Consider the following 27814-nt stretch of genomic DNA (forward strand, 5'->3'; position numbering starts at 1 on the left):
TTCGTTTTCACGCGTGTTTAATGAATGAAAGATTTACTGTGGTACAATCAAACATTCTGTTACAAAGGTCCAAAATAACAACGGTGTGCTCTTGTTTCTGACACTTGACTCCAGCTGCAGTAAAGACATTCTTCACTACAGAGGAGGCATTAAAGAGTAGAAGTAAAACGTCAGGGATGGGGTCAAATTTACAGACATTACTTTTGGTAAACAGGTTTGATGAACTTAATTGCAAATAATATTGGCAGCTTCCAGCGTCACACCTCATCCTGTAGTAGATGCAGCTGCACTACATACACGGGGAAATCGTCCTGACTTATCACCAAGACTTAAAACTTGACCTCTGACACCGACTTTGAGGTCAGATGTTGAGGTCACCAGGATTCGACCTCATCCAAGATCTTTAGTCGCTGCACCTACGTCACCTGGATCTGCAGTAATCATATTTACAAAAATACACAATCAGCCTTTCACAGCTTGTTTGCTTAATTAAAACTAGCATTTGGCTCTAATGAGTGATGAGGCTCAGCTGCATGAAGCTAACTCGTATTAACAATATTAAAGCCCAGTATTGTAGAGGTGGCATCAGCCGAGAGGAGGGAAGTAGTGATAAAATACTGAATGCTGAAGCTCCGAGTGCCAGCAGTAATGACAGCATCTCCCAGTCTCAGCTGTGAATGTGAACAAAGGTTAAGTGATCTTCATGGAGGAGAACGAGCCTGGAAGCTTGACAGAAACAGATTTCTGATTTACTCACAACAGTTTGTTCATAAGCCTTATGAATTCCTTGACCCAGAGGAAGTTTTAAAAGAAAAACGTTAAAGCAGCAAATCAAAATATCTAAGATGCCAAAGTCAGGTTATCCTTGAGTTTTCCTTTGGACAAAGCAGGAGGCGAGAAGACAAACACAAAAAGAGGCATCAAAGTCCCTTTGACTCACTGCCTCATTCAACAGCTCCCCAAGGTGAGGCATTTGCATTTTCACTTGGTTGCACAGTTCAGCATTCCAGAGCAGTTAATGGAGCTAAAATCAATGACAATCTCAGTCCTCTTGGGCTTGAACTGCCTGTGAAAACACCAAACACACACAGACTGGTCAGAGACGCACCTTTACACACAGAAAATGCTTAAAGAAAAGAAAATGCACCTTTGAAAGATTTTTATTGGCCTCCTACTCTGATAAGTTATAACAAGGTTCATGTAGAGGTTTGTAACCACAAAAATCCATAGTTCAGCTCACAGACACGTCTTGGGATCTTTTTAAGCCACATCGAGCATCATAACTTGGGTCTAGCAGGTGTTCCTGAAATGGCCCCCGAGTTGCACAGGCCTCCCCGAGTCTTGTCTCTATGATGAGCTTTCTAGAAGTGCAGGGTTACGATACTCGTTTGAAACAACTGTGATACAAACAGTGCTGTGGCTGCAGACAGACACAGCTCTTCCCCTCACTAACAGCAGAGTCCAGACTGTAGAGAACTAATCGTAGCAAATAAAGAGTCGAATCCAGAGCAGCACAGCTGCAACTCAGGCCTGAACAGAGAGGCTGCATGCAGGTCTGTACAAGATAATAAAGTTGATCATTTCTACCTTTACGATTATTTATTAGTGTGTTTCTTATTTTGTTGTGACCAGCTGTGTTCTTATCTTTAAAATGCAGGTGTGATCAGTGCATCGTTCACAGTGAGTGCTCTGGTGGGTACCTTTTTATTTTAGTCTAACAGCAGACCTTATCTACAGCTCATTAGATCTTGTTTTAACATATGGCATAGAAACTGAACATTTAACAGTGTTTCCTGAAAACCCTCTCCTGTCTGATCATTTCCTGATAACATTTACATTTACAATAATTGATTACACAGCGGTGGAGAGTAGACGTTTATCACAGTAGATGTCTTTCTGAAAGTGCTGTAACTAAGTTTAAGAATATAATCCACCCACTGTTATCATCTCCAATGCCCTGTACCAACACAGAGCAGAGCAGCTATCTGAACGCTACCCCAACAGAGGTCGATTATCTTGTTAATAATTTCACCTCCTCACTACGTACGACTCTGGATACTGTAGGTCCAGTGAACACTAAGGTCTCTAATCAGAAGTACCTGACTCCGTGGTATAATTCTCAAACACGTACCCTAAAGCAGATGACTCGTAAGCTGGAGAGGAAATGGCGTGTCACAAATCTAGAGGATCATCATTTAGCCTGGAGAAATAGTTTGCTGCTTTATAAGAAAGCCCTCCACAAAGCCAGAACATCTTACTATTCATCACTGATTGAAGAAAATAAGAACAACCCCAGGTTTCTCTTCAGCTCTGTAGCCAGGCTGACAAAAAGTCAGAGCTCTGTTGAGCCAACCATCCCTTTAACGTTAACTAGTAATGACTTCATGAACTTCTTCACAAATTAAGTTTTAATCATTAGAGAAAAAATTACCAGTAATCATCCCACAGATGTAATATTATCTACAGCTACTCTTAGTACCATTGATGTTAAGTTAGACTCTTTTTCTCCAATTGATCTTTCTGAGTTAACTTCAATAATTACTTCCTCCAAACCATCAACGTGTCTTTTAGACCCCATTCCTACAAAACTGCTCAAAGAAGTCCTGCCATTAATTAATTCTTCGATCTTAAATATGATCAACCTATCTCTAATAATCAGTTATGTACCACAGGCCTTCAAGCTGGCTGTAGTTAAACCTTTACTCAAAAAGCATCTCTAGACCCAGCAGTCTAATTATAGGCCAATCTCCAACCTTTTTTGCTTTAGTAAAAAACAAACAAACAGTTAAATGTGTAACTTCTTTACACTGACAGAAAAGAGTTTCACTGGTCTGGCCACCTTAGGATCAAAGTGAGCTGTTTGTGGTTGTAAAATGTAAAATGACTTTGATCCCTCTGGTCTATAGGGTTGGTGAAATCTTGATTTGGTACTTTCTTGGGATCACCAGCAGGTGGAGCTGTGGCTGCTCTGCACACCCTTGATCCTATTTTTCAGCCGTTCATCCCAGCTGAGGAAAACGACACGTTTCTCCCGCTGAAACAGGCGCTTTACTTTTCTTTACATCTTCTTTTCCCTTTAAATCAAATACATCAATCATCCTTTTCTGACCTCCATAACAATTCCAACCCTTTCACCACATTTTCACTTGCACAGTTCATTTGTTGTGCTCCCTTCCATGTCTGTCCGCTTAGTTCTCAGATCTGGTGGTCCTTTGTTTATACTGACTTATTGTAAGTCAACACGTCTAAAAGATAGCTGTTGTTGTTAATTGGGGCTATGTAAATAAGCGTACTGTATGTCTTGATGCATGCTCAGTCATCCAGGTAAATCCCACAGTTTGATTGTGTTCATCTGGACGCAGCGCTGTCAGAGGGAGAAACCTCTCGTCACTCATCCAATTTACAAATGCAACCTGAATTTTGTGAATTTGCAGAGTTCTTGGTAACTTTGTAAAGCAATCAAATAGAAATAGAACAAAAATACACCCACTTTAGCCTCTGCACTCAAGAAATGTTTTATTGCAACTGATATAAAATCTGAAGTTTAAGATTTGGATGCAGTTCCACTTACTCGTGCTATTGGATTTAGCATGCATCTATTGGGCAGTCTCAACTACAGTCACAGTATGACAACATTCACAGAGATTTTTCTCTGTACTGAATGAAGGAGGAATTGTGTGAAATTTAGGTGAAGCACCATCATCACAACAACTTTTAAGAACAAGCACAAGCTTTAGTTTTGCTATTTGGCCATAATATCTGCAGCAGTGGGATTCTGCAAGCATGGAAAAGCTTCCTGATACATCCTGAGTTACAACATTCTGAAAGTGTCCGAGACAGACTACTGCAGAAACGTAACCACCGCCTGGCCTGAATTCAGTCTCTGGTCCGGAGTAGTTTGGCCGTACTTAAGGCAACAAAGCATCAGTTTCTCCTTCTAGACTAACGTGTAACTTACCTGCACTCGATCTTTGCCATACTGAGCAGCCTTCTGGAAGCAGTCATTTCAGGTGTGTCATGGTACTTATCAGAAAGATACACCACCTCCTTCAGACCTGGAGAAAGTGAGGGAGGGGTCATAAATTAATCTTATTTGATATTACAGAGGATGGAATATTGCAAATCAATTAAGGTTAATTGATTAAACACTAAGTAACAGACACACCGATGAGGGTTTAACACTTTTTAAATATACACGCTTTTCTGTTCCAAAGGACTGACCCACTCTGCAGCCTGATGTAGCAGTGAATAACATTCTTAAATGTAAAAAAGGCCATCTATGTCCACTGTGAATGACCATTATTGAACAGAGGTGGTGGCCACAACCCACACTCACACTTTGCACCAGGTTACATCGTGTATGTCAAGTTTATTTATAAAGCACATTTAAAAACAACCAAGGCTGACCAAAGTGCTGTACAAGAAAATACAAATATAAAATACAATAAAACACAAGTACATAAAACACCTCACTGATAAAACAATAAATTAAAACAATAAGTTAAAGCAATAGGTTAAAGCTTGCTAAAAGCCAATGAGAAGAGGTGAGTTTTAAGAGCAGTTTTAAAAGTTCCTAGGCTTGTGGAGAATCACAAGCGTGAACCTTTAATCTGACAAGTAAGTCAGGTGATAGGATGTGGCTCACCTGAAACCCCTGGAGGTAGTAATAATAATAATAATAATAATAATGGATTGCATTTATAGCGCTTTTCGAGACCCTCAGAGCGCTGTACAATTCCACTGTTCATTCAGTCTCACATTCACACTGGTGGAGGCAGCTGCAGGTGTAGCCACAGCTGCCCTGGGGCAGACTGACAGAAGCGAGGCTGCACCACCTCCGGTCAACACCAGCAGGTGGTAGGTGAAGTGTCTTGCCCAAGGACAAAGACAGACAGAGCTGGGGATCGAACTGGCAACCTTCCGGTTACAAGATGAGCTTCCCAACCCCCTGAACCACGGTCGCCCCCTACGCCCTCTTATCACACCTTGGCTCATATGATAACACTGATGACTAATAGATGGTCAGCGACCACTGGGGTTTAAACACTGTTGGTTTGAAAACAGCCTCTCGTCCTCTTGGATGAGAGGCTGTTTTCATCTTCAAAAAACCTAAAGAAGTCAAACTGCCTTCCTTTCAAGCTCCTAAGACGACCACATCCTGGGTGACCGAGTACCTGCACAGACAGCAAATCGCATTGTTATTATAATTTATGTCTTCTCTGAGCAGTCTAAATCATCTAGAACTAAATGAAAATGTGAATAACTGGGTGGTCTTTGAAACAAATAGGGGGAAAGATGTTGTTCTCACGATGTGGTCAAGCATGCTGCAAACACTGGTACTTAGAAAATGTGCCAAGAAGAGGCAGAAAATGAAAGCTGACTGAAACAGATGCCACACACCTCAAACTTTTAAGTACTGGGAGAGAAAAGAAGATTACTGCTACGAAGAAGTCTTAACTAGTCTGAGAAGATTTTCAGAATGACCATAATCAGACAACTGAATGAACAAGGCTGAAAAAGGAAGAATAGCTGCTAAGAAGCAGCGACTGAGCATTAAGGAGGTCAACAAATGTACAGGAAGACTTCAGATCTGTCAGGGAGCTGCAGGTGACTGCAACTAGGTACTGTTCCTGTGCCCACACACACACACGCACGCACGCACGGGGGGTTACATTTCTGGAAACAACATGGGGAAATTTGTGAAAATTGACATTGTCTACGACAGCATCTTGTTGCATCATGGAAACCCTTCTGGACTGTTGTGGGCACCAACAAGACAAAGGCCACAAGCAAACTTTAAAGCGACGCCGAGCTTAACTAACCAAGAAAAAGTAACTTTGATTCGGACAGTCCGTCAGTTCAAGTACTCAAGTGTGGACTTTAATTCCACTGCACACTTTTGGGATTTGGTGGATTTGGATGGATCACACAAAGTTTCATCCAAAGCAGGTCGATGGGAACAGCTAGAAACCTTTTGTAAGTCACTAACAAAAGAGCATCACAGCAAGTACAAGAGCAATGCCAGAAAACATGCAAGCTGTTATCAAAGCCGAGAGAGGCCATAAAAATACTGTTTCTAACAAGTTTCTTTGTAGAATAATAGCTGGGCACAAATGGAAATGTGCTTTAATCACAATTTTTTAAATAGTTTTGACTCTACTTGACAACATATTTTAAATCAGTCATTATGGGATGGAGGTGTGGACTTTTAACTGAATATATAACTCTTACAAGGGACAAGTCACAGAAAGACAAATACAGTCGTCTGACTTTGTTGGGTGTCTGCTAGATTTGTTATTCAGACAAACTGGTGATGGCTAACCAATCAGACCATAATAATCCATTATTATTATTATTATTATTAAAAATGAAGTGAGTTCTGCCAACATTGGCGGCTGTGACTCCTAATATTATTACCTGGACCTTCATGAATCAGTATGAATGTAGAAACAGTTACAGTGTGTGCTGTTAATACTCACCTGCCTGAATAATGAGCTTGGCACACTCATTACAGGGGAACAACGCCACATACATGGTGCAGTCCTTCACATCAGCACTGTTCTTATTCATAATAGCATTCAGCTCTGCGTGGCACACTGTGAGACACGACATCGAAACAAACCTCAGTCACTAAAACACACTGCAAGTTTGATAGCACTTCATCATGTAGCCTCTGCTGCCCCCAACTGGCCAAACGTTTGAAAATTGTTCCACCCACTTCCATGATCACAGGTGCATAAAATCACACACAGATAAACATCTGTGAAAGAATGAGTCGCTCAGGTGTGAGGGCAGATGAACAGATACTTTTGGCAGTATGGTGCAAATGTAGATAGGATTTGGTTTACTCCAGACATTCTCCCACACATAAGGTGGATGAAAGCAGGAGTGCTTTGTTACTTTAATGCACCAAATACACCATTTTAAAACAAGCTGTTGTAGAAGAAAGCAAAAATGACAGTGTGCATTCTCACCATAAGGGTATTTAGTGTCAAGCCGGTCATCAGCAGAGCGAGACCATGGCAGCAGGTCATCATTACAGCCATTAGGCATACCATTGTAACCGATGCCCACTATCTTATTCTCCTGGTTCACTATACATGCTCCCACCTGTGAGAGACACCGAGACAGAGGGACATAAAGAGAGGGACACACACAAAGAACTGATTCCTATATTTATAAAAACAAGACCATCAAATTAAAATTATTATACCACCACGTCCTATTTTACAATAATGCATGCCCCAAATTCGCTCCCTGACAGACTTTCTAATATTCAGCTCACCTTAAATTTGTGTGTGTTTTCTCTTTCTTTCATCTGCATATTTAAATTGGGAGGAAATACAATTTTTGGGGCACGTTCAATTTTTCCCTGTTTTTCTTTCCTTCAGAGTCTGAGTAACTGTGTTAAATAATCATTACATCAACAGTGAACATCACATCTGAGCAGGCCTAAACCTTGTCTCCCTGTTTTTGGACAGCAAGAGGAAACAAACTAAACTAGGATTGTGCGAAGACAGCTTGACAATGAAGGTGACGTTTGACCGTTTTCACATTAAACTATTGCATTAGAAACGTTCCTGCTAATACATTATATTTTAACACAATGGGAGATTGTGCCTTTCGGCCGGCCTGGGAGCTCCTCAGTGTCCTCAGACAGCTGGGGAGAGATGAGCGAGCAACCACACATTCTCATGCCAACATGCAAATGACAACAACAACAGTAAACTCATAGTAAAAGACTCTTCTAAACCTGAACCACACCTCAGTTCTGTACACCAGAAATTTGGATATGAACTCATAGTAAAGTATCTGTTTCAGCCCTGACACATAAGCAAACGCAGACGTACCTGGGAGCTCGGGTCTTTGCTTCTTTGTGCTGACAGAAAAGCCACAGCCATGAAGTACTCTGGCCACTCAAGGTAGTCCTCTCTTTTCTTGGTTTTGCCACTATAGAGAAAAAACCCAAGAGATTTATGAAGTTATGTGAGAGAAAACAAAAACTGTCCAATTCTGGTTTAAGGGACTTCACAGCTTTGTGAGCCGTCACTCTGGTACCTCACCATCAATGTTACGATTCAGTTTGTGTTATCTGATGTGTACATTCGTATGTATTAATTGATGAGCTGCCAAAACAATCATTTACATATAAACACCACAGAGTCTCCTGAGTAGAAGCTCAATGTGCATAACCTTTAGTAAAAGCTTGAACATAATGGTTTTCAGTATCAGCACTTGTAACAAGACTGATACTATTCAGATATACACCAATTAGTCACAACATTAAAACCATGTCACTAATACTCTGTAGATCTTCCTCCTGCCCCAAAATCAGCTAAGCTGTCAGAGTATGGAAAGAGTGGACACAGTGCCTGTTGTGTCTGGCACTGGGATGTTGCTCTGGCTGCCCTCTGCAGCAGTTTACAGGGATGGTAGGGTGCCAGCGTTAGTGTCCAACAGACAATGACAACACTGAGAGTTTTTAATTATATTAAAAGATGAATAAGAATTGTATTACTATTTAGTATTGCACATTATTTTTTTAATTAACATTATGAATAATAAAAATAATATTTCCCCCAAAATGACTCACATAAGCCCCCTGACAAACAAACCTCTGTACTGAGCCACAAACGATAACACAAACTACTGAGAGCCACGGGGCTTATGTTTGGAGAAACAAGGGCCAGATGTGCAACCAAAGAAAACTGTCCCAGCAGAGAAAAAGCAGAGGCGGCAGTGTTAGGCTGTGGGAGATGCTTCCTAGTGTCTGGAAAGGGGGAACTCATCGAGGTGGAAGAAATCATGAAGACAGAAGGATAATGGGAAGATGATGAAAGCTTTAAGCAGTCAACAGCAAAACTGGGTCTGTTGTTGCAACAAGGACCAAAACATGTGTCGATCTCGGAAAACTCCACTTCAAGCGAGACTAAACAGATAACCTGGAGTACAGGAAGTGTATTTGGGACTGACGTCACTCCCGATTATCGTGTTTGAGAGAATAAATGTAGAAAAAACGGGATTTAATTTGGTTCTCGGCAAGGTAGAGCCGTGCAGGTATCACTGGGAGCAGCATAATACTTTGCGCTTATCAGGAATAGAGCCTCTGCACACGGTGAGTCAAAATCCACAACAGTGCAGATTAAAGGTTCACGCTTTTACTATTGGATCGGTAACTTGGGGTATGTTCCGACCTTTTATGCAATTTTTTTTTTGGCATTCCACAAAATCTCTCCAACTGGGAACTTCCGGCGATGCAGGAACGCACCATAAAACTCGAAACGTCACTAACAGCCCAGTGAGACAGTTTTACGACCTCCGAGCATTAAAAATAAATGTGAAAAACACTGTGACGGACTGATAAATGAAAGACATTGGCTCAGGGTGGAACATATACTAAAACACTACGTAACAGCGCACCACACGCGGACAGACTCAGCTGCTTCTCGGTGGAAATCCGAGCCTTTCCCGTCACGTGTAGAGAAAGGTTACCTGTTTAAACTAGAACGCTGTTGGGTTTCTTCCATATTGTAACAAGTAACTGGTATAAATCCCTCTGACAACGGCAGCCTTTGTTGATACCGCACGATGGTCGCTACGACACCGTGAACCACGTCACAACACAGGAAGAAATCTCCCGCGCTTAAGGCCGGACTGTGGGAGTTTTTCTGCCCTGACTTTTGCTTCAAAGGACTGCAGCTTCTTCGGTCACAGTGGCGGATCGAGAAAGTCTTACAGGGGTGGGGCAGGGTGGCATATACGTCTTTGGTAAAGTACGTGAAAATCACCTATATGTAAATGGAGCCAACAAAGCACTTTAAAACTATTTATTATATCATTCTCTCCACAGCAGGCTGAAGAGCCTCCTGTAGACCCGCCCACATGTAACTCACACTGGGTTGATTGTGTTAGAGGACAGGACAGTGCTCTTCCTTGATAATTATTCACACAATGACCATATGACACATTTATAGTAAGTTTAACATTAATGACGTTTCTTATTGGCCAAAGGTCCTTGTACCCCCTCAGCTGAACTGTACAGATCCACTTCTTTGAACTATGACATTCAGTCATAATGAAAACGATAAACACCCACATCACTAATTACTTGAGCTCAAGCTCTAAGAACATAATTAGAAGGTTAACAGCTGCCATATAAAGAGCAGCACTTGTGAAGTACACTTCATGTCTGTTTGGCACTAACAGGTCATTCATCAGCTTGTGCAGCTACACTATAGAGATAAAATTCAGGTATTTGCAGTCAACAAGCTACAAGGGTATAAAAGTGGCTCATTCTAAGGAGCTCTGAATTCTGAGCACGGTAACGTAATAGCATGGCACCTTTGCAACAAGTCCCTCTCTCCTATATTCTGTGACCAGCTGTAAGTAGTATTACTGCAAAGTAAAAGAGTTCAGGAAGCCCACCAAATCTGTAGCCAAACGTTAAAGAGGGAGGGTCACTGACTGATGAACTCATGGTGCACCAGGACCTTTATTAAGACAAAAGTAACAAAAACATCATGTGAAATCACAATTTTCCATTTTAGTGCTGGAACTGGTGACACCAGCAGACTCTTGTATGCGAGGCTCTCCCAGAGCGCTCTGTTTCTGGTGGAATGCCGTTCAGTCGGACGCAGGTCAGGTGACTGATAATATTCAGTCTTTACCCTAAAAAGCTCTTTGTCTGAATCGTTGTGCTGATAACTTTCTGTTGATGCATTGAGCTGACTGTGAGTGCTCCGGTTTACATCTCTGCATGAATTATATTGATGCTGTCAAACCTTTTACTCCCTTTGATATCTCTGTCTGTTTGTTAAGCCTCACTATTTTTCTCTGATTAAACTCATTAATGGGTGGATATGTACCTGTATAATAAGTATACAGTATACTAAAGTATAGTAAAGCTTTAGTGCACTAAAGCTTTGAGTGTTATTATTCAGTGTGTTGTGGATGATTCAGTGTGCAACAGACTGGAGGTGCTCTTCAGCCTGCAAATCTCACAGTTAAAGAAGTATAACTGCATCAAAACAGCTTTACACTGAAAATCAGGCTGCTTCTACTGCAGAAGTACAATCAGGTACTTACAAGTTGGCAACGTTTTGTATCCCGTCAGTAGCCCATTTACACTCTTCCTAAACAAACAAACAAACAAACAAACAAACAGCAGGTTAAGAAATAAACACTTCAATTTGGACACCTTGGAAAGTTTTCTGTTTTCAAATGACACAATCTCAAACACACACACACACACACACACACACACACACACACACACACACACAGGTGATGGCAAAGCTGCGTGTAGCCACAGCCACCCTGGGGCGCACTGAGGAGAGGCTGCTGGACACTGGTGCCACCGGGCCCTCTGACCACCACCAGTAGGCAATGGGTGAAGTGTCTTGCCCAAGGACACAACGACCGAGACTGTCCGAGCCGGGGCTCGAACCGGCAACCTTCCGGTTACAAGACAAACTGCCCACTCTTGAGCCACGATCGCCCAAATAAATAAAATCCAGGAATAATGTTCTCAATTGGTCAGTAAATGGTGATTTCCTACCAAGTTTGGTCTACAAAATAAGTTTCTGTAGTGATAGCAGAGATAAGCCAGAAGTCGTCCTCATACGCCCAAATATGGGCCTTGTACCAGGAAGCAAGTTTAACATACCCAGGGTATCTTTTTGTTCTGGATTCACTGACACTAACATCAGCAATCACGGTGAATGGTCACATGAAGCTGGTTATCAACCTGTTAAGTTACCCTGGCTTTCCTAATCTAGGTACACGCGCGTGCAAGGGGTGACACTGGCAACATCTGACCAAACCCACTGAATACTGAGCAGCAGCTTTAAATGTGTCAGACAGTAAGACTGGAAAAAATCTACTATAAAGAAAGAAAAGAAGGCAAAAATGCCAACAGACTTATTCCATTAAATGAACGTTTAAATTAGCATAAGACAGTTTTGTATTTTTTAGCTGCATCCCAGATGGTGTTGAACAGTCTGATGGAAAGCATAAATATAAAAACATAATTAAGTGTAAGTTTATTCTATTTGCGACTGATATAAAGTACAAATAGGTGTCCTGAGACTTAATTATAGGCAGTGATTTAATGATTCCACAAAATCCCAGAACACTCCATGTTAGTGACTGAGCAAAACTACAAACATCTCAAATGAATTTTCCTAAACGACTGTGTGATTTCTACCATATCATGTTGAGGTTTCTCTTTAGATACGTGTCACTGTGACTCGCAGCCAAAGAAGTCGTGGAGGTGCCAGCAGGTCTAAATGAATGGTACTTAATTGCATAGACAGCATAACAGAACAGAATTTAAAATAATAACACAAAATTTAAAGTATGGTTAACTCATTCCAATCATGAGAAAGCTTGAAAACATAAGGTTTTCAACTCAGCTTAATTACCTTTTTTTCCAAATTACTCAGTGCACAAACAGTCAAGAAGGTCACATGTCTACACTTTGGTCTATTACGACTACAACACAGGACAGATAAGGAGCAAATTACTCACCTTTGAAGGATCAATTGTGTAACTGGAAGCATGTGATGAGGTAGACGACTGGCATGGCTGTGTATTGTGCACCTAAAAAAAGACATGAGAAGGCAAAAGGAGATGCAACTAAAATGGCCATTTTTAAACCATTTGGGTAAACTGGTTGCAGATTACCAATCATTTAGAAAAGGTGGTTTAATTTAATCTGAAAAAGCCGATTCACGAGGTCCTGATTCGATTCAATTAAATTTGGACTCGGATATAAAAATATGGATATGCACTTATAAATGATCAGAATTATAATATATTTCCTGTCTATGTATAAAACCAAAGCTGACACTGTGAGACTTCATCAGAGGTGTGAGCATCACAGCAGAGGCCTTTGTGTCAAAGTGACTGAAGATCAAACAGAGAAACATGAAGCAGATTTTCCTGGATTGGCTTTTTATAGCAGATAATCTTAAAAATATTCTGCAGTAGAACAAAAACGTAAGAAAACCATCAATCAGCATCTGAACATGACCTGATGCTGCTGAAGTGAAGCAGAGCAAAGTTAGAGGTTTGATTACAGACACAGCTGAGAGTTTTGCAATTTGGCATCAAGTTTACATTTGTTCGATATAAATTTGATTTGAATCAGGAAATCAATGTTTTAAACCCACCCCTAATCAATTGCCACGTATCAACAGAATTACAGGGAGAAAAGCAGACGTCACAGCATGTGCACACACCTACCTCTGTATTTCTCTGTTCGAATTTTGTTTCCAACAGCAGGACTCTGCTTATCAGCTTTTCCCAGCTTTCTCTGGATACGGTGACGACTTCTCCCACATTCTGGAAAAGAATATGATAATTACAGAAAAGAAGCGCTCGGGTTATTCTCTTTCCTGTTGTCTATCAGAGAGAAGACTAAAACAAGACTAAAGAAAGGGCAACATATTTTAAATAAGTAGGGAGTATCTTAGCTTTGTCTGTTTTCCTGCCTTGCTCCAGGCGTTTCTCCAGAATACTGACCTTGCTGAGGCCAGACACTGCATAGCTGAGCTTTTGTTACCATCCCTGAGTTTGGACCCAGTGTTTTCAGTTGAACGTTTTTCAATATTGATATTTTAAGCGAAGTAGATGAGCGCTTTCTCATCTACTTCAGTTCTGGGTTTTAGTTTATTTTGCATCCTTAGGGTCCCCAATGAATCTTGTTTCCACTGTGGTCCCTGTGCTTCTGTAGCTTTGTCTGTTTGTGATTCCATGTTTTGTTACTTCCTGTACTTAAGTAGGCTTTTGTCTCCTGTGCTTCAATGTCCAGTTTAGGTCCAGTTGCCTTGTCATGCCTTATTTGTTCCCTTTGTGTCCCTCTGTAGTTACTCTCATCTCCTCAGTCAGTCATGTGTCCATGTATTTTGACCTTTTGTCTGTGTCAAGCATATGAATGCTCAGTTGTTCTCCCAGTGTCTCCCAGTTTGTTCCTGCCACTCTTCTTCCTTGTCCTCATCACCTGCCATGTTTCTATTGTCTCCATGTGTGTTCTTTGCTGTGTGACTCCTTTGCTACCTAGTGCCATGGTTTTCTCTAATTGCCTAGTGTTCTGTATTCCTGGCTCCAGTGAGCTCTTTATTTTGCATTTCTGGAATGTCACATGCAATAAAGCCGTTTTTGAGTTCAGGTTTTGCCTCTCGAGACCTGCATACTGGGTCCAAAACCTGTCTGCCATATACACCACTCATGGTGTTGACATGTGTTCAACCTACCCTGAACATATCCTCAGACTTTCATGCCTATTAAACTTTGAGATGCACTGAATCTTTTAAGATTTTTTGACATCATTTGTTAAAGAATGTCCAGTATATTGGACATGATACACCCACCCTGCTAGGGAAAACAATGTGCATTTCCTGACTGGTTGTAAGTGACTGCGGGAGGTGACGGTAGCAAAACTTCAGAAAGTGTGACACAAGCTTCAAAGTGAAAGAGCTGTACCCAACATCTCTCAAAGCACAAATGGTCTCAGTTTCCAATTTGCACTTTCCACAGATTCATTATAGCTTGGAGAGTTGCCAGCGAGTGTTTATAAATAAATTTGTTACTTACGGACAACTATGGCAACTATGGGGCGATCGTGGCTCAAGAGTTGGGAGTTCGTCTTGTAATCGGAAGGTTGCCGGTTCGAGCCCCGGCTTGGACAGTCTCGGTCGTTGTGTCCTTGGGCAAGACACTTCACCCGTTGCCTACTGGTGGTCAGAGGGCCCGGTGGCGCCAGTGTCCGGCAGCCTCGCCTCTGTCAGTGCGCCCCAGGGTGGCTGTGGCTACAATGTAGCTGCCATCACCTGTGTGTGAATGTGTGGATGACTGGATATGTAAAGCGCTTTGGGGTCCTTAGGGACTAGTAAAGCGCTATATAAATACAGGCCATTTACCATGCTTGCCAACAAATCAATCACACGGTGCTGTTTGCCAACTGGTGAGCGAATCACAGGTCTGTCTGACCGGGGCTTTACCAGAGATGTTCCCATCAACCTCGAGTAACCACTTGCAATTGGTCAGGGAGTACCCAGTTTCCCCCTCACAACCGGTACTTGCCAGATGGCCACTGACTATCGTCAAAGCCTGTGTGATTTGGGCCTTATTCATTTTATTCTAAATTATCATCACGATTTTCACGGGTGGAGACAAGTTAATGTCACATGGTTAGCAGTCACGTGTTAGTAAAATCTCAAATAACCAACATCTGTCACAGGAGTTCACTAACATGGAGGCTGTTGTCCTTATCCTCTTTTCCTGGCAGCTCTGCAGCGTCACTGCTGGAAGAATCAGGGGAGTGTACGTCACCAGAGGCACATGTTCCATTATACAAGGACAATGGTTCAGTATGGGAGGAGTTTGTGGGAGATGTCATAGGATTTTCCATGTGATGTATGACAAATGACTTCCTGGATACCTAAAATAGATAAAAACACAACGATCAGCTGTTAATGTTACATTATTATCGTCACGCCTCTCTGTAAACGTGATCCTCCAAACATCTGTGAACGGCTTTCAGTTAACAAAGACATGACTTTCTTTGAGTGCCTGTCGCATTGAGTAAACTGCATCACTGATGTACAGTTGTGTACAATGCTATGCCATTCTCTGGACATCAGCTGGTCATGTACGACTTCACACCAGACTTAGGTGCCAGAGCATTCGACTCTGGGCTACAGGACTGCTGTATGGTAACCGTTTCTCACACTGTGAGGTGGAACTATGGGCTTTGACTGATGAAGCTTCCAAAGTCCACAAGAACACACAAGTACGCATATTGATAAATGGCCCACGAGTGGGGTTGAGCTGTACCATACAGTGGAAGAAATGCATATGTACTTTATTGTTACCATTTTTTAAACTGGCAAAAACAAAAAAAAAGCACATGGGTGGCAGTTCTGTTTTATTTTTTAACTGGCAGGTCCACTGGCATGATTATTCAGCAGCAACCACCCCATCTCATGTCCATAATTTGTCTCTTTTTTCCACTGCTGGAGAATATCAAGGCAGCTCTCTGATGTTATGAAATGTATTGAATGCCAATGAAGTAAATGACAGTGTATTTGACCACTTTAGCACCTCTGCTGTTTTCTGTGTGGCTGCAAACTGTGGTACAAATGGTATTTCTATTTATCACTGTGAGAACAAACAAGTCTGACTTTTAAAAGTCAACACACTTGTATTTGGTTCAGAAAAATCATCAGAAACATTCTTAATATTAGACTTTTTTGGCCTAATATATTCATCCTATACTACATATGATTTGTGGTGAGTATGTAACAGTTATAGTTTAATGTAGTAACTAATAATCAGTACATTACACTGCTGTGTTACACTGTTACTCAGCTGAATTGTGTGTGTCTCAGTGGTTTGTCCTCTGAGCCATTCAAATGTTTTGGGGGGGGTTTTTCGGGGCTATTTTCGGGGCTTTTCTTTATTTCTTTCACTGTCCTTTCTTTACTGAGACAGGACAGTGAAGAAAAGACGGGAAAGCTGGGAACGAACAGGGAGAAGACACAAGAAATGGCCTCAGGAAGGATTCAAACCTTTGCCTCTCCAGTAGGCGTGCAGCATATGGGTCACCTACTTGAACCAGTGAGCTATACTGGTCCCTGTGGAGATCCTGTTCAGAGTAGTTAACAGTATTTTTTACTCAGGAATAAAACATTGAGCAACTCTCTGTACCTTTGGATATTATTATATCTTGTGACAAGTCATATATTAAATGTTTGCTTTGAGAAACTTGGAGTGAGAAATGACTGGTGTAACACAGTGTGCCACTTGTGACCCAGCAACAAACACAAACTCAAACACACTACAGAAACTTCTGGAACAAGCGCTCTCCATTTGAGGCAAATACATGGAAATAAAAACAAATGGCAGGTTTCGTACCTTCTTCAGCTGGCTGTGTTTCTGCAGGACCATATTAATAATGTCACAGATGACAGAGATTTTCCTTTGAGAGAAGCCCCACTGCAGGAACTGCTGCTTGGTCAGCAAGGGCTTATACTGGAAGATATCTCGTAACACCTTGACAGACAAAACGGAGACAGGAAACACACTCACAAAGCTGGACACATTGTTTTTTTTTTTTTTTTTTTTTTTTTCTTTTGGAAGTGACATCAGAAACAGCAGCATGTGACATCACGTGATGGCGGAGCTTCAGTTCATCCTTTTTTTTTTTTTTTTTAATACGACAGGGGGAAAGAATGAAAGAAAGAGGGGGAGAGGAAGAAAGAAAACCAAAGGGGAGAAGAGACGGTGAGAAGGGGGGGAAGAGAGAAAAAACAAAAAAACAAAAAAAAAAACTCCTGGGTCACCTGTATGGAGAGAAAGAAAAACAAAAAAAACAGGGGAGACAGCAAACAACAAAGAGCAACATAATAAAAAAAAAAAAAAAGCACCATCACAATAAACTAGCTAGTCATAGATATCAATAGTTACTAAATAATAAACGATATTGTGCAGCACGCAAGATAGACAGCGCACAGTGTGCTTTGAGGCAGCAGCCAAGAAAGCTTTAGTCCGCGTCTGTGAATACCCATGTGTGCATACCTGTGTGGATCAGCATGCTTGCATTCCAAAGGTTTCTCCATGTAATGATCTGCTAGAGAGTGTGGGGGGGCCACAGCCCTGTCCTCTATGGTATCAAGCAGGTATGGAGGAGATCAAAACTCCAGACATCCAGAGGCCCCCAGAACACAAGAGACCAAGGAAGACCCACAGAGGGGCAGCCGCGCCACTGTCCCAGTAAGAGCTAAGGAGAGTCCCAGATGAGGGCTCACTCAGCAGCCGCGGAGCAGAAGCCAGGGGGAGTTGCAGTGACGCGCCCGTGAGCTCCGCCGGCAGCCAGCTGTGCCTGAGTGACCGAGCCCCAGGCCGAGAGGCCGGGGGCACCCCACCTCCAAAGTGGCCCGAGCGAGCCCCAATAAGCGGCCGCCAAGGAGTGAGCCGGTGTGTACCCGGACGCCCACCCCCAGATACAAAGAACCACCAACGCACCGATACCTGAGGGAGTCCGCCACCGGCAGGGGAAGTGGTGGTGGGTGGAGATAGGCCTCCAAACCTTGGAGGGCCCGAGATGTCCCCAGAGAGGTGGCGTCTGATACCCAACCTGACATATAGACACAGACATACAGGCACACACAGACACAAACATCCATTCCCACCCTCATGCTCTCATATGCACTCACTCCACACTCAACCAACGTGGAGACAGACATAAAGAGACGCTGTACACACGATCACACTCCCCAAGCGTACTCTACTAACCGGGTCTAGGTACCCTTGCCCCTGGAGGGGGGAACTGCACCCAGACCCAGGTGGTGTTACCCTTTTCCCTGCGGTGGGGAGAGGCAGACCGCCCCGACTCCGCAGCAGCAGGGAGGCCCCAGACCGCAGTCGGACGGCCCACTCCTCCTAGCCCCCCCGCTCCAGTAGGCCGCAGAGAATGGGGGTGAGAGAAGACTCCAGCTGGACACATTGTTACAGGACTGAATGGACTTTCTTATAAAGCACTTTTCTACTGTAAATGGGATTAAAAGTAGAGAGAGCGGGCTCGCTGTCTGCTCTTTGGTCAGATGGAGGCAGTGTACACAGTACGTGCTACAGCCAGTCTGTGTGTACTCCTGCTGTTGCTGGTCCACGATGAAGAGTGAAGCACATACTGACAGTGATGAAGAGTGAAGCACATACTGACAGTGATGAAGAGTGAAGCACATACTGACAGTGATGAAGAGTGAAGCACATACTGACAGTGATGAAGAGTGAAGCACATACTGAGCTGAAGTGTTGAAAACAAAAAGATCTAAACTGCAGTCTTTGCTGTGCTTTTCATGCTTTATTTTTTGGTGTTTGCTGTTTTTTAGCACTTCTTTCGTTCCCAGTGAACGTTATCATTATTGGATTAAAACACACATGACATTATCGAGCAATGCTACATTAGGCTTGTGTTTAGGAATGGGCACGCTATAGCTCTATTAGCTATCCCTTGTGTAACATGTGTTAACACTGTATGTAAACCCTTTAATTTCATATCTATTCTTTACATACCTGGTCAACAAACCTTTTCTCTGCACCCTTGCTTGTGACCATGGCTAGCTTTCCTTACTTTGGCTTGCCTTCCTTAAAGTGTAGCGTGTGAAAGTATAATATCTACACATGTGGAAAATACTGGCAGTGACCAGTGGTACCGCTCAGCATCCTCGTAGATACACCTACAGCATCAGTTTCAATACCCTACATCACCCTGCTCTCAAGTGATCTCATTCACACGATTTTCAGAAACCGTGACCTCTGACCTGGAGGTAGACATCACTGATATTCAAACTTGTCCAAGGTTTTGGTAGAAGGGTGACGACAACACCCCACCAGCTTTTTACTACTGAGAGGTAAAAACTACTGACAAACGATGTTGTATTATTTTAAATGTGTCTCACATTATCCTTACAAATACCAAGCTACAGCCACAGACAGCTTTGTGTCAGTGTTTAGCCTCCTGCTTGCTGCAGCGCTCTGACATCATCAGATCTACTCTTCAGTGCAATGAAATTATAAGAGCTGTTCTTATCCATACACCTTTTCCTAATATTTAGCATTTCTTTATATTTATTTTTTTCCTTTCAGTAATAACTGCTTTCCTCACACAACAAAAGGCTAACTGTGTGATTACTGAACGTAACATAACTCAATGAATGAAGCATGACAGGATTTGGAAACAAACAACAAGGTGAACCAGATAAATGTTCTGTGTTGTAACTAATGTGGGTGAGTTCCTCATGCTTTTCATTCCCTATACCAAACATACTGTTTCTTAAGTCTGTTTGTGTGCATCCTTTATTCCTGTTGTTGCATCCCCGTAACAATGTTTAATCACAGAAACAGGCCTCACACAGAGTAACACAAATAGACCCATGTTCTTGGCAATGGTAGGTCAACACTTTTAGGTCAATACCATCTTTGAACGGTTGTCATATAGTGCTCTGCAAAACTCTTAAGCAATCCTTCATTTCTTTCTTATTTTTTATTCCAATAAGCTTCTGTTCATTTCTTAACAGTGGTCTTGAGTAATAGTTCCTGAGGCCTTTTTCTTTGAACGTTGGCGGCTTTTTCATTCATTTCCACTCAAGTCCTTGTATCTGACCATTTTCAGAAGAATGGTTTTTCTTTGTTAAGCCTCTTAACACCAACCTGTAAATCACTCGAGCATAAAAAGCGGCCTAACTCGAGGGATGAACCAGTGCTTTGTCAACATATAACAGAAACAAAGAATCAAACTTAAATTGTGTCTAGCACAGACCTGACAGAGGCATCTAACCCGAGGGCGCAGACCTCAGCACTTTTGAAGCACGGAGAAACAAGGGGCGGCTCAATCAGTATAACAGTTTTTGCGCATTAGCAAAAAGACAACACTCTAAACACAGGAATTTGTTACCTTATAAACGGCCTCTGTAAAGCGGAGGTCAGTTTTACCCGTCAGCTCTAAACCAGCTGCCATCAGTTGCTCAGCAAAAGGTGGAGAGAAGGAGGTGAGAGTGAAACTCAGTATTGGCAGAAAAGCTGATGGATCTCCTTTGGACAGCCTGGCAGAGTAACACACAACAGCATTCACAGCATTAGAGCAGATACAGAAATCCATCTGCTGTGCTGATTACACATTCGTCGCTTTTCAGAATCAGGTCGTTCAGAACATTCAGATTTACATTTTGTTCTTTTTTTATTCATCTGGTATATCTGATATGTATTTACACAGACCTGACAGAGGTACAACCATCTGTATTATGTGCAAATTTACATTCAACATAAATACTTACAGAATATGTACAAATTCATGCAATCATGCAATCCTGCATCTTCCCAAAATGGTAAATGTAGTATTATGGGGTATTACAGGCTTTTGGTTGTTTTGTTATTACATTATTAACATACATTCACACATACTTAATCATGTAGAACAAGCCAAGTATTTTCTTACTATTTCTTACAAATGATTCCAAGAACCGTGAAATGATGGGCGGTGCTGCCAAAGCTGCAGAATACACACATGTGCTCTGATACCAATTCACAACCTCTGCTTAACTGGAACCCCGGTGTGAGGCTGACACTTGGTCTGCATGGCCTTAAGTGGCAAACATTTATCTTTCAGTCTTCACAAAGAGCAGCCAGTCTATTGCCAGAATTGTGAACAACCTGCTAAGGACCAAAGTGCTGAACAAAAAAAACATACTGGAAAAACCTGGAAGGTGCAGATATTTCTCAGTATTGGGTGGAGCATGTTAGAAAAAAAAAGGGCAAAAAACCCCCAAAACAAAACAAAAAGAAACATTGGACCTAACATTCATTTGATGCACAGGCAGGGGTGGAAATTAGCACTCGCCACTGGCGGGTTTAAATTTGAACAGAAAAATACGTTCAATTTGAGATGCGCCTGGGTTTCTCCTATCTAAATGCCACTATGCGATCCGAGCAGATACTAAAATGTGACGTCGTCAGACTGGCTGGTCAGTAGCGTCACACGATGAGTCATGAGAGCGTCCTGTTCACAAAAATTAAAACTGCCATTTTTGAAACCCGGCAAGGGGAGAAATGGCTACAAAAAACAAGTCGATCCGAGGAGGTGCTAATGGAAAAGGGGCTCTGGAAGGAGGAGGAAAATTTCAACAGTAGCTTTTGAAATGTAGATTTACATTTCTGGAGTTTAGTGGGACGAGTCAAGGGAAGAACCCAAAGTGTGATTTTTTTTTTTTTTTAACGAAAACGTGAAACAAGCTGACAATGGTGAGCTACACGACTGGCTTGTTTTTGATGAGAGCAGCCAGTCAGTGTTTTGTCTTTCACCCGTGCATGCACACACACACCCCTACTATAAGCCTACAATGAGAATAAGCATGTAACCTATGTAGTTAGGTCAGGTATTATTTACATGTATAATATAAGATTATGCCACATGCTGACTGCCTGTTGTAAGATTTAATCATTGGGATTAATGTGCAATGTTTGACTTGGTTCTGACCTATTGTGATAAGCCAAAGAAAAGGCTAGTCAGAGTGCTGACTGGCCTTTGGCCAAGACTTTTGTCGGTACCCGTCCCTGCAGCTGTGTTTGGCCTGAGGACGGGTGGGAAAGTTACCCAGGAGCAGGGGCGGGGATACTGGTCCTATATTAGGGGACCAGAGGACACCCCAGCACTCCCTTTTCTCCTGCTGCTGTCCATCTCTGGGTCGCTCTGCTGTCTGTGCTTAAGGCTGTGCACCCCGGGATTTTTGCTTTGCTTGCTATACTCTGTATGTATTTTCTTGCTGTTCATATGATTCAGTGTAAACTCTGTCCCAAGAATTCTCCTCTTTTCCAGCATCTTTTTGACTGCCTTGATTTTAATTGGATCTAAAAAAGTTGGATCTCCACATCGTCGGTGGGATAAGGTTATCAGGATGGCTTCAACCACACTACGTAGAACGTGTTAAAATCTGCAGGGTTCATTTTGTGACAACAGTGATACCTAGTGTTTAACTGGCAACATCAAGGCGATCCATTCAAGCTCAGTTAAACTAAGAGGCTCCACTCACAAAGATTATTGTGCAGCTTGGGGGGAGCAAGTGTCAGGTAAAGAGTAGGGGTGGGGGAAAAAAATCGATACTGTGTAGTATCGTGATATTTTGTTTGCTAATAATGTATCGATACAGGGACAGCAGAAATCGATATTGTGTTACAAAAAAGGTTTTTGTGCTCTGATTTCAGAGCATGTTGATCCTTTTTCTGAGCAAGAATCCTGACATTCCTTCACTGTCCAAATGTGTTTAACTTTTTTTTGGCAGCAATAAACATGACAGTTTACTTATTTTAATTTAAGACATGTTTTATTTTAATTACGTTTAAAACTTTTTTATTTAACGTAAAATTATATTTTGTTTTAATTTACTTTCAAATTCTTCAGTTGCTGCAGGGGCTGCATAGTTTTCATATTGCATAGTTCAGAATAGCTGTAATTGTACCAGATGGTTGCATTCAGTTAAGTTGGACTAGACTGTAATACAAACCGTTCAGTTTGTCAACAATAAAACTGACTGAGATGAGAGAAAGACTGAGTGCGAGACTTTGTTATTAGATAAAATGAATATTGATAAAGTTTACCTTCATGTACAGAATCTGAATATCGCAAAATATTTTTAAAAATTGCAATAATATCGTATCGTGCGTTAAGTATTGTGATAATATCGTATCGTGGGATGTATGGTGATTCCCACCTCTAGTAAAGAGTGGGCTGTCTTTCTTTATGAAGGCTGATGGATTGATCCACGGCTCCACGAGCCCACCTGTCAAAGTGTCCCTGAGCAAAATACTGGAACGGCTGCATCCATTGGAATGTTATCTAGCATTTATGAATGGAAATTAAGTAATACGCTTATAATATTCATAATAATATGCTCACTAAAAAAGACAAATATTACTAGCAGTAATTGGAGAAACGCTACAGAAGAAAATGTTTAAGAAAGCACTGGCAATTCACAAAATATCACATTTCTGCAATGAAGAGAAGGAAGGAATAAGTCAAAGAAAAGAGACTTAAAACAAAATCTATTTTATTCATGAGCATGAGAAGTTCACTACTCTCTGAATTAAATCTTATTTATTAGCATTGGCTATGGGTGCTTATTGTCGCACTCAAAGTAAATGGATGGAGCAACGCAAAAGGAACACCAACTGGAAAAAAGAAATCAACCACATACATAAACTTAGAACGAACAATGAAAATATCTGAAAACTCAACAAATCTCTGTCGTTATTGAGGGATTTTACCAAAAGCTACAGTCTGAAAAAACTTAACCTTTCTTTACACAGATTAAAATGAGGGCACAAATTATTGACAAAAATCAATGGAAATGATGTGATCAAGAATTATCTCTGAAAGAACTCAAACAGTTTATCAGTAAACTGAACAAGAAAAAATCCCCAAGTGATGATGGACTCACTGGAACATTTCAGAGGCTCTTTCAAGATCACATCACTGACTTATTAAATGTTTTAAAGGAGGCCACAGAAGCTTGTAGGTTTCTTTCACCAATGTGTCGGGGCTTAATTACACCTGAACCTGATAAGAATCAAATGATACAAAATGATAATTGGAGGCCAGTTACACAAATTAACAATGATGTCAAATTACTATCTTATATTTTTACAGAAAGACTTCAATTCTGTTTGGATGCCATTATAGTTGAGTGTTAATCAGGCTTTGTGCAAGGAAGACAATGATGCATTTGAAGGGATCGCCATCTCAGGCCAGGAAGTTAACAGATGATACAGCTATCTCCTCGAAAGATGAGTTTCAGATTAAAAAACTGTATTAATGCTTTCTCTGAAGTATCAGGTCTTACTTCAAATAACAAAAGGTGTCCTGTTCCCTCTCAAAGAAGCTTGTATCCATAAAGAAATTGAAGGTATTCCTGCCAAAGAAGTAGTAATGACCTTATCTGGGGATTCATATTTGTCAATATCAGTCTGAGAGAGAAATATCTCATTTTCAGCATCAAATTCAACCTGAACTGGATCAAACGTGTCATTAGAGACAAACATAGATTCTGGTATTTAATACCAAACCTTATTTTTAAACATAGAGGGACAGAATCCCTTCTTATGTAGCGCTTTACACAACTTGCCTCATTCGCTGCCATTTGCACAAACACTTTTTTCTATGCTCTTTCTACACAAGTGCTTTCTATCTAACATTCACACACATTCATACTCCGATGGATCATTGTGAAACTTGGTATTAGTATATTGCCCATTCAGACTGGAGGAGACAGCGATCAAACCACCAACCTTCTGATTAGAAGGTGATCTGCTCTTCCTGCTCACCCAAACAAAACTCCAATTCCGTTACAAGCATTTTCATGCTGGCTTCATCTTTACAAACATAATTTTTCCCGACATAAATCTCTGATTTGGAATAACAAATGTATTAAATACAAAAAAATATTTTATATCATAGACTTCATTAGGGCAGCCCGGTGGCATACCTCACAGCAAGAAGGTCCTGAGTTCAAGTCCATCACCTCGCCGGGCCCTTTCTGTGTGAAGTTTGCATGCTCTCCCCGTGTTTGCGTGATATTCTGGGAGTTAGCGGGGTTAGGTTCATTGGTAATTCTATATTGCACATAGGTGTGAATGTAATTGCAAATAGTTGTATGTTTCTATGTGTTGGCCCTGAGACAGACTGGCAATCTGTCCAGGGTGTAGCCTGCCTCTCACCCTATGGAAGCTGGGATATGCTCCAGCCGCCCCGCGACCCTGAAAAGGATTAGCTGAAGAGGATGAATGGATACTTAATTGTACTTCATATCAATATTGATTACATCCACCTTTGTTCTAGCGTTCGTGTCACATACAAATGATGTCACGGGATGGTCGACTGCATTGCTATAACGACCTCAGGCACATTAGGCTGTACTCGATAGTACATGTAATGGAAACATCAAATGGTATGCTTCTCTCCAATGAAGAATTTTGTCTACATCTCAATTTAGCTATAAATCATGACGATGATGCTAAAGTATTTGGCTCAATACCATCAGGGGTTTGTATGCTTTTTAAGAATAAACCTAATATCCCTTCATACCATATGCCGTTGGTATCTCCAATACAAACTGTCATTGGTAAGATATGCTTATCTAAGTATTCTGAAAACAACAATAAATCTATTAGACCTTTATTTCAGAATAGCATAACCAGGGCTGCACATAAGTGGTCCGCGGGTGAGCATTCGCTGTCAAAATAAAAAATGCGCACAAGATAAGAAGTTGCAACGCGTGTTTGCGTACATAAGATTTTCTGGAGGAGGACAGACATTTGTTTAGAACTCTTAAAGATGTCGAAGAAGCTCCTTTAAGCAATTACTGTGATGTTCCTCCACCTCCAAAGAAATGTCAGGAGTCCGAACCACAAAAGAAGCGCGTATTCTCAGAAAAGTGGTTGCAGGAGGTGAGCTGGCTTCAAACAAATGATGAACGCACAGAGATGTGGTGCAGAATATACATACATATTCTAAGTTTGGAAACTACCTAATCAGTTTTTAATTACCAACAAAGTTAAAGACATTTCTTATAAGGTAATACACAGAATTTACCCATCTAAAGATTATCTTCAAAGCAAATTCAAGTTAGACATTGATGCAAACTGTAGCTTTTGTAAGACTTGTAAGGAATCTGCTATGCATCTTTTTTGGTTTTGTCCCCTTGTACAAAACTTCTGGCAGAGATTACGTGTCTTCATCTCAGAAGATGGATTTAAAGGTTTTGTACTATTTTGGAAACATGTATTATTTGGTCTCCACAAAAACCAAAGACAATTCAACATAGATATGATTAACTTGTTAATCTTAAAGGCTAAATTTCATATTCACAAATCCAAATGTTTAGGAAGACATCCCTCCTTTTCTATGAGTTTTTGCAATATCTTAATTCAATTAAGAAATCCGCTAACCCAAAACTATGGTTGTATGTGGAAAAATGAAGATCCTTCAATCACCGCTCTTTGGTTTAATTAGATAAACTTCTCACCCTAGCGTATGTGTATTGTATGTTCTGGCTAATGTTTGTTTGTTTCTGGTACAGTTTCTGTAAGTACAAAACCTTTAATGCAATACTGTTTCATTTTACTTTGTATTGTACCAATCTTTAAATAAGGATCTTATTTAAAAACAAACAAACAAAGAAGATAGGAATGGAAAACGATGGCGTCGAGCCGAATAGGCACTCTTGGGAACGAGCTTTGTACCCTTTAGCAGTAAAAATGCTACAACTGAAGAGCCGTGGTTTTTAATCAAAGTGTTTTTCTTACACAAATTACTAATAAAACATTGTAACGCGAATACTGCTAGTTTGGATCTCTTTAGTAACAAGGGACTGGCGGTGGTGACGCTTACCCATTGTAGTCGACGTATCCCGGGTACTTGATCACTCGCAGGAGAGCTTCCAGTTTACGGAGATAACCTTGAACATCTCCAGTAGACAACATTTTAAATAGATGTAAAAGAAAGAAGAGCCCGTTGATGCCAATCCCCGCTTTATTCCCAAAAAGGTACGAAGGAGTTTCTCTGTTGTGACAACGCCAAATTTAAAGAAGCCGAATTGATTGTTTAAAAAGTCGAAGCTCTATTAACACTCCTTTATCCTCTTTTCCACAAAGAGACATAACTCGTATGAATCATTCTTCTGCCGCTTTTCCTTTTCCTTTAGCTAGTTTTGTTTCTCCCGGGTCGTCAACAACGCGACGCTCGATTGGCTCTTCTTCTTCTTCTTCCTTAGTTATTAACGGCAGCTTGCATCCAACAATGTTGCACTACTGCCATCTCTTGGGCTATACTGCTACATCATTTCCTTATATGCTCCTGATGACTTTGGTACTTCTCAGAAACGAAATTCCTTTCCCTTCATCATGATTTAACTGAGCAACCACATTCTCAAACTTCAATTCCCTGTTGGTATCCATTTCTACACTCGATATTCTTCTTTGATTGACTTATTTCCGGCAGCTAATAAGCACACGTTCTATTGTTTCTATAGCATTACACCGATTACATAAACCAGCTAGATGTTTCCCCATGTTGAAAGGAGTGCCATTCAAAGAGCAATGACCTGTTCTTATTCTATTTATTATTATCCCCTCCGGCCTACTTATTCCTCTGTCTTGTAACTCCAACTGTATTTTATACAGTTACCTTTTACCTCATTACTCCACACCATTTTTCATAATGTACTATTTTCCAAACTAATATATCTACTAAAATATCTACTCT

The 27814-nt window shown here is 41.2% G+C and overlaps 1 protein-coding gene across 2 annotated transcripts; it reads right to left on the minus strand.

Annotated features, from left to right (window-relative positions):
- LOC309708890 (uncharacterized protein) lies at positions 1-27540 on the minus strand. Of its 2 annotated transcripts, none has more exons than XM_082537230.1 (12): positions 26942-27540; positions 20459-20606; positions 16918-17055; positions 15254-15442; positions 13246-13344; positions 12529-12600; positions 11086-11132; positions 7851-7950; positions 6975-7110; positions 6480-6596; positions 3959-4055; positions 1-431 (listed from the first exon to the last, which is right to left on the minus strand). In XM_082537230.1, the coding sequence occupies exons 1-12, from the start codon at positions 27031-27033 to the stop codon at positions 422-424; spliced, it is 1245 nt and encodes a 414-aa protein (XP_082393356.1). In that variant the 5' UTR covers positions 27034-27540; the 3' UTR covers positions 1-421. The 2 variants fall into 2 exon arrangements, with proteins under 2 accessions (XP_082393356.1, XP_082393355.1); XM_082537229.1 differs by having other exon boundaries at positions 1-1066; positions 26942-27532.
- Positions 27541-27814: the final 274 nt, after the last annotated feature.

Source organism: Aulonocara stuartgranti (genome assembly GCF_965226115.1).
Source record: "Aulonocara stuartgranti genome assembly, chromosome: 6".
Taxonomy (NCBI): domain Eukaryota; kingdom Metazoa; phylum Chordata; class Actinopteri; order Cichliformes; family Cichlidae; genus Aulonocara; species Aulonocara stuartgranti.

What these genes read in the sequence shown, in the direction of transcription:
- LOC309708890 (XM_082537229.1), bottom strand. Translation starts at nt 27,033, where the DNA reads ATGTTGTCTACTGGAGATGTTCAAGGTTATCTCCGTAAACTGGAAGCT. An exon ending in TTACAGAGGCCGTTTATAAG is followed by an intron (nt 17,056 to 20,458) that starts GTAACAAATTCC and finishes TTGTCTGTCAAG; the next exon opens with GTGTTACGAGATATCTTCCA. An exon ending in TCGAACAGAGAAATACAGAG is followed by an intron (nt 12,601 to 13,245) that starts GTAGGTGTGTGC and finishes GTCTTTTTTTAG; the next exon opens with GTGCACAATACACAGCCATG.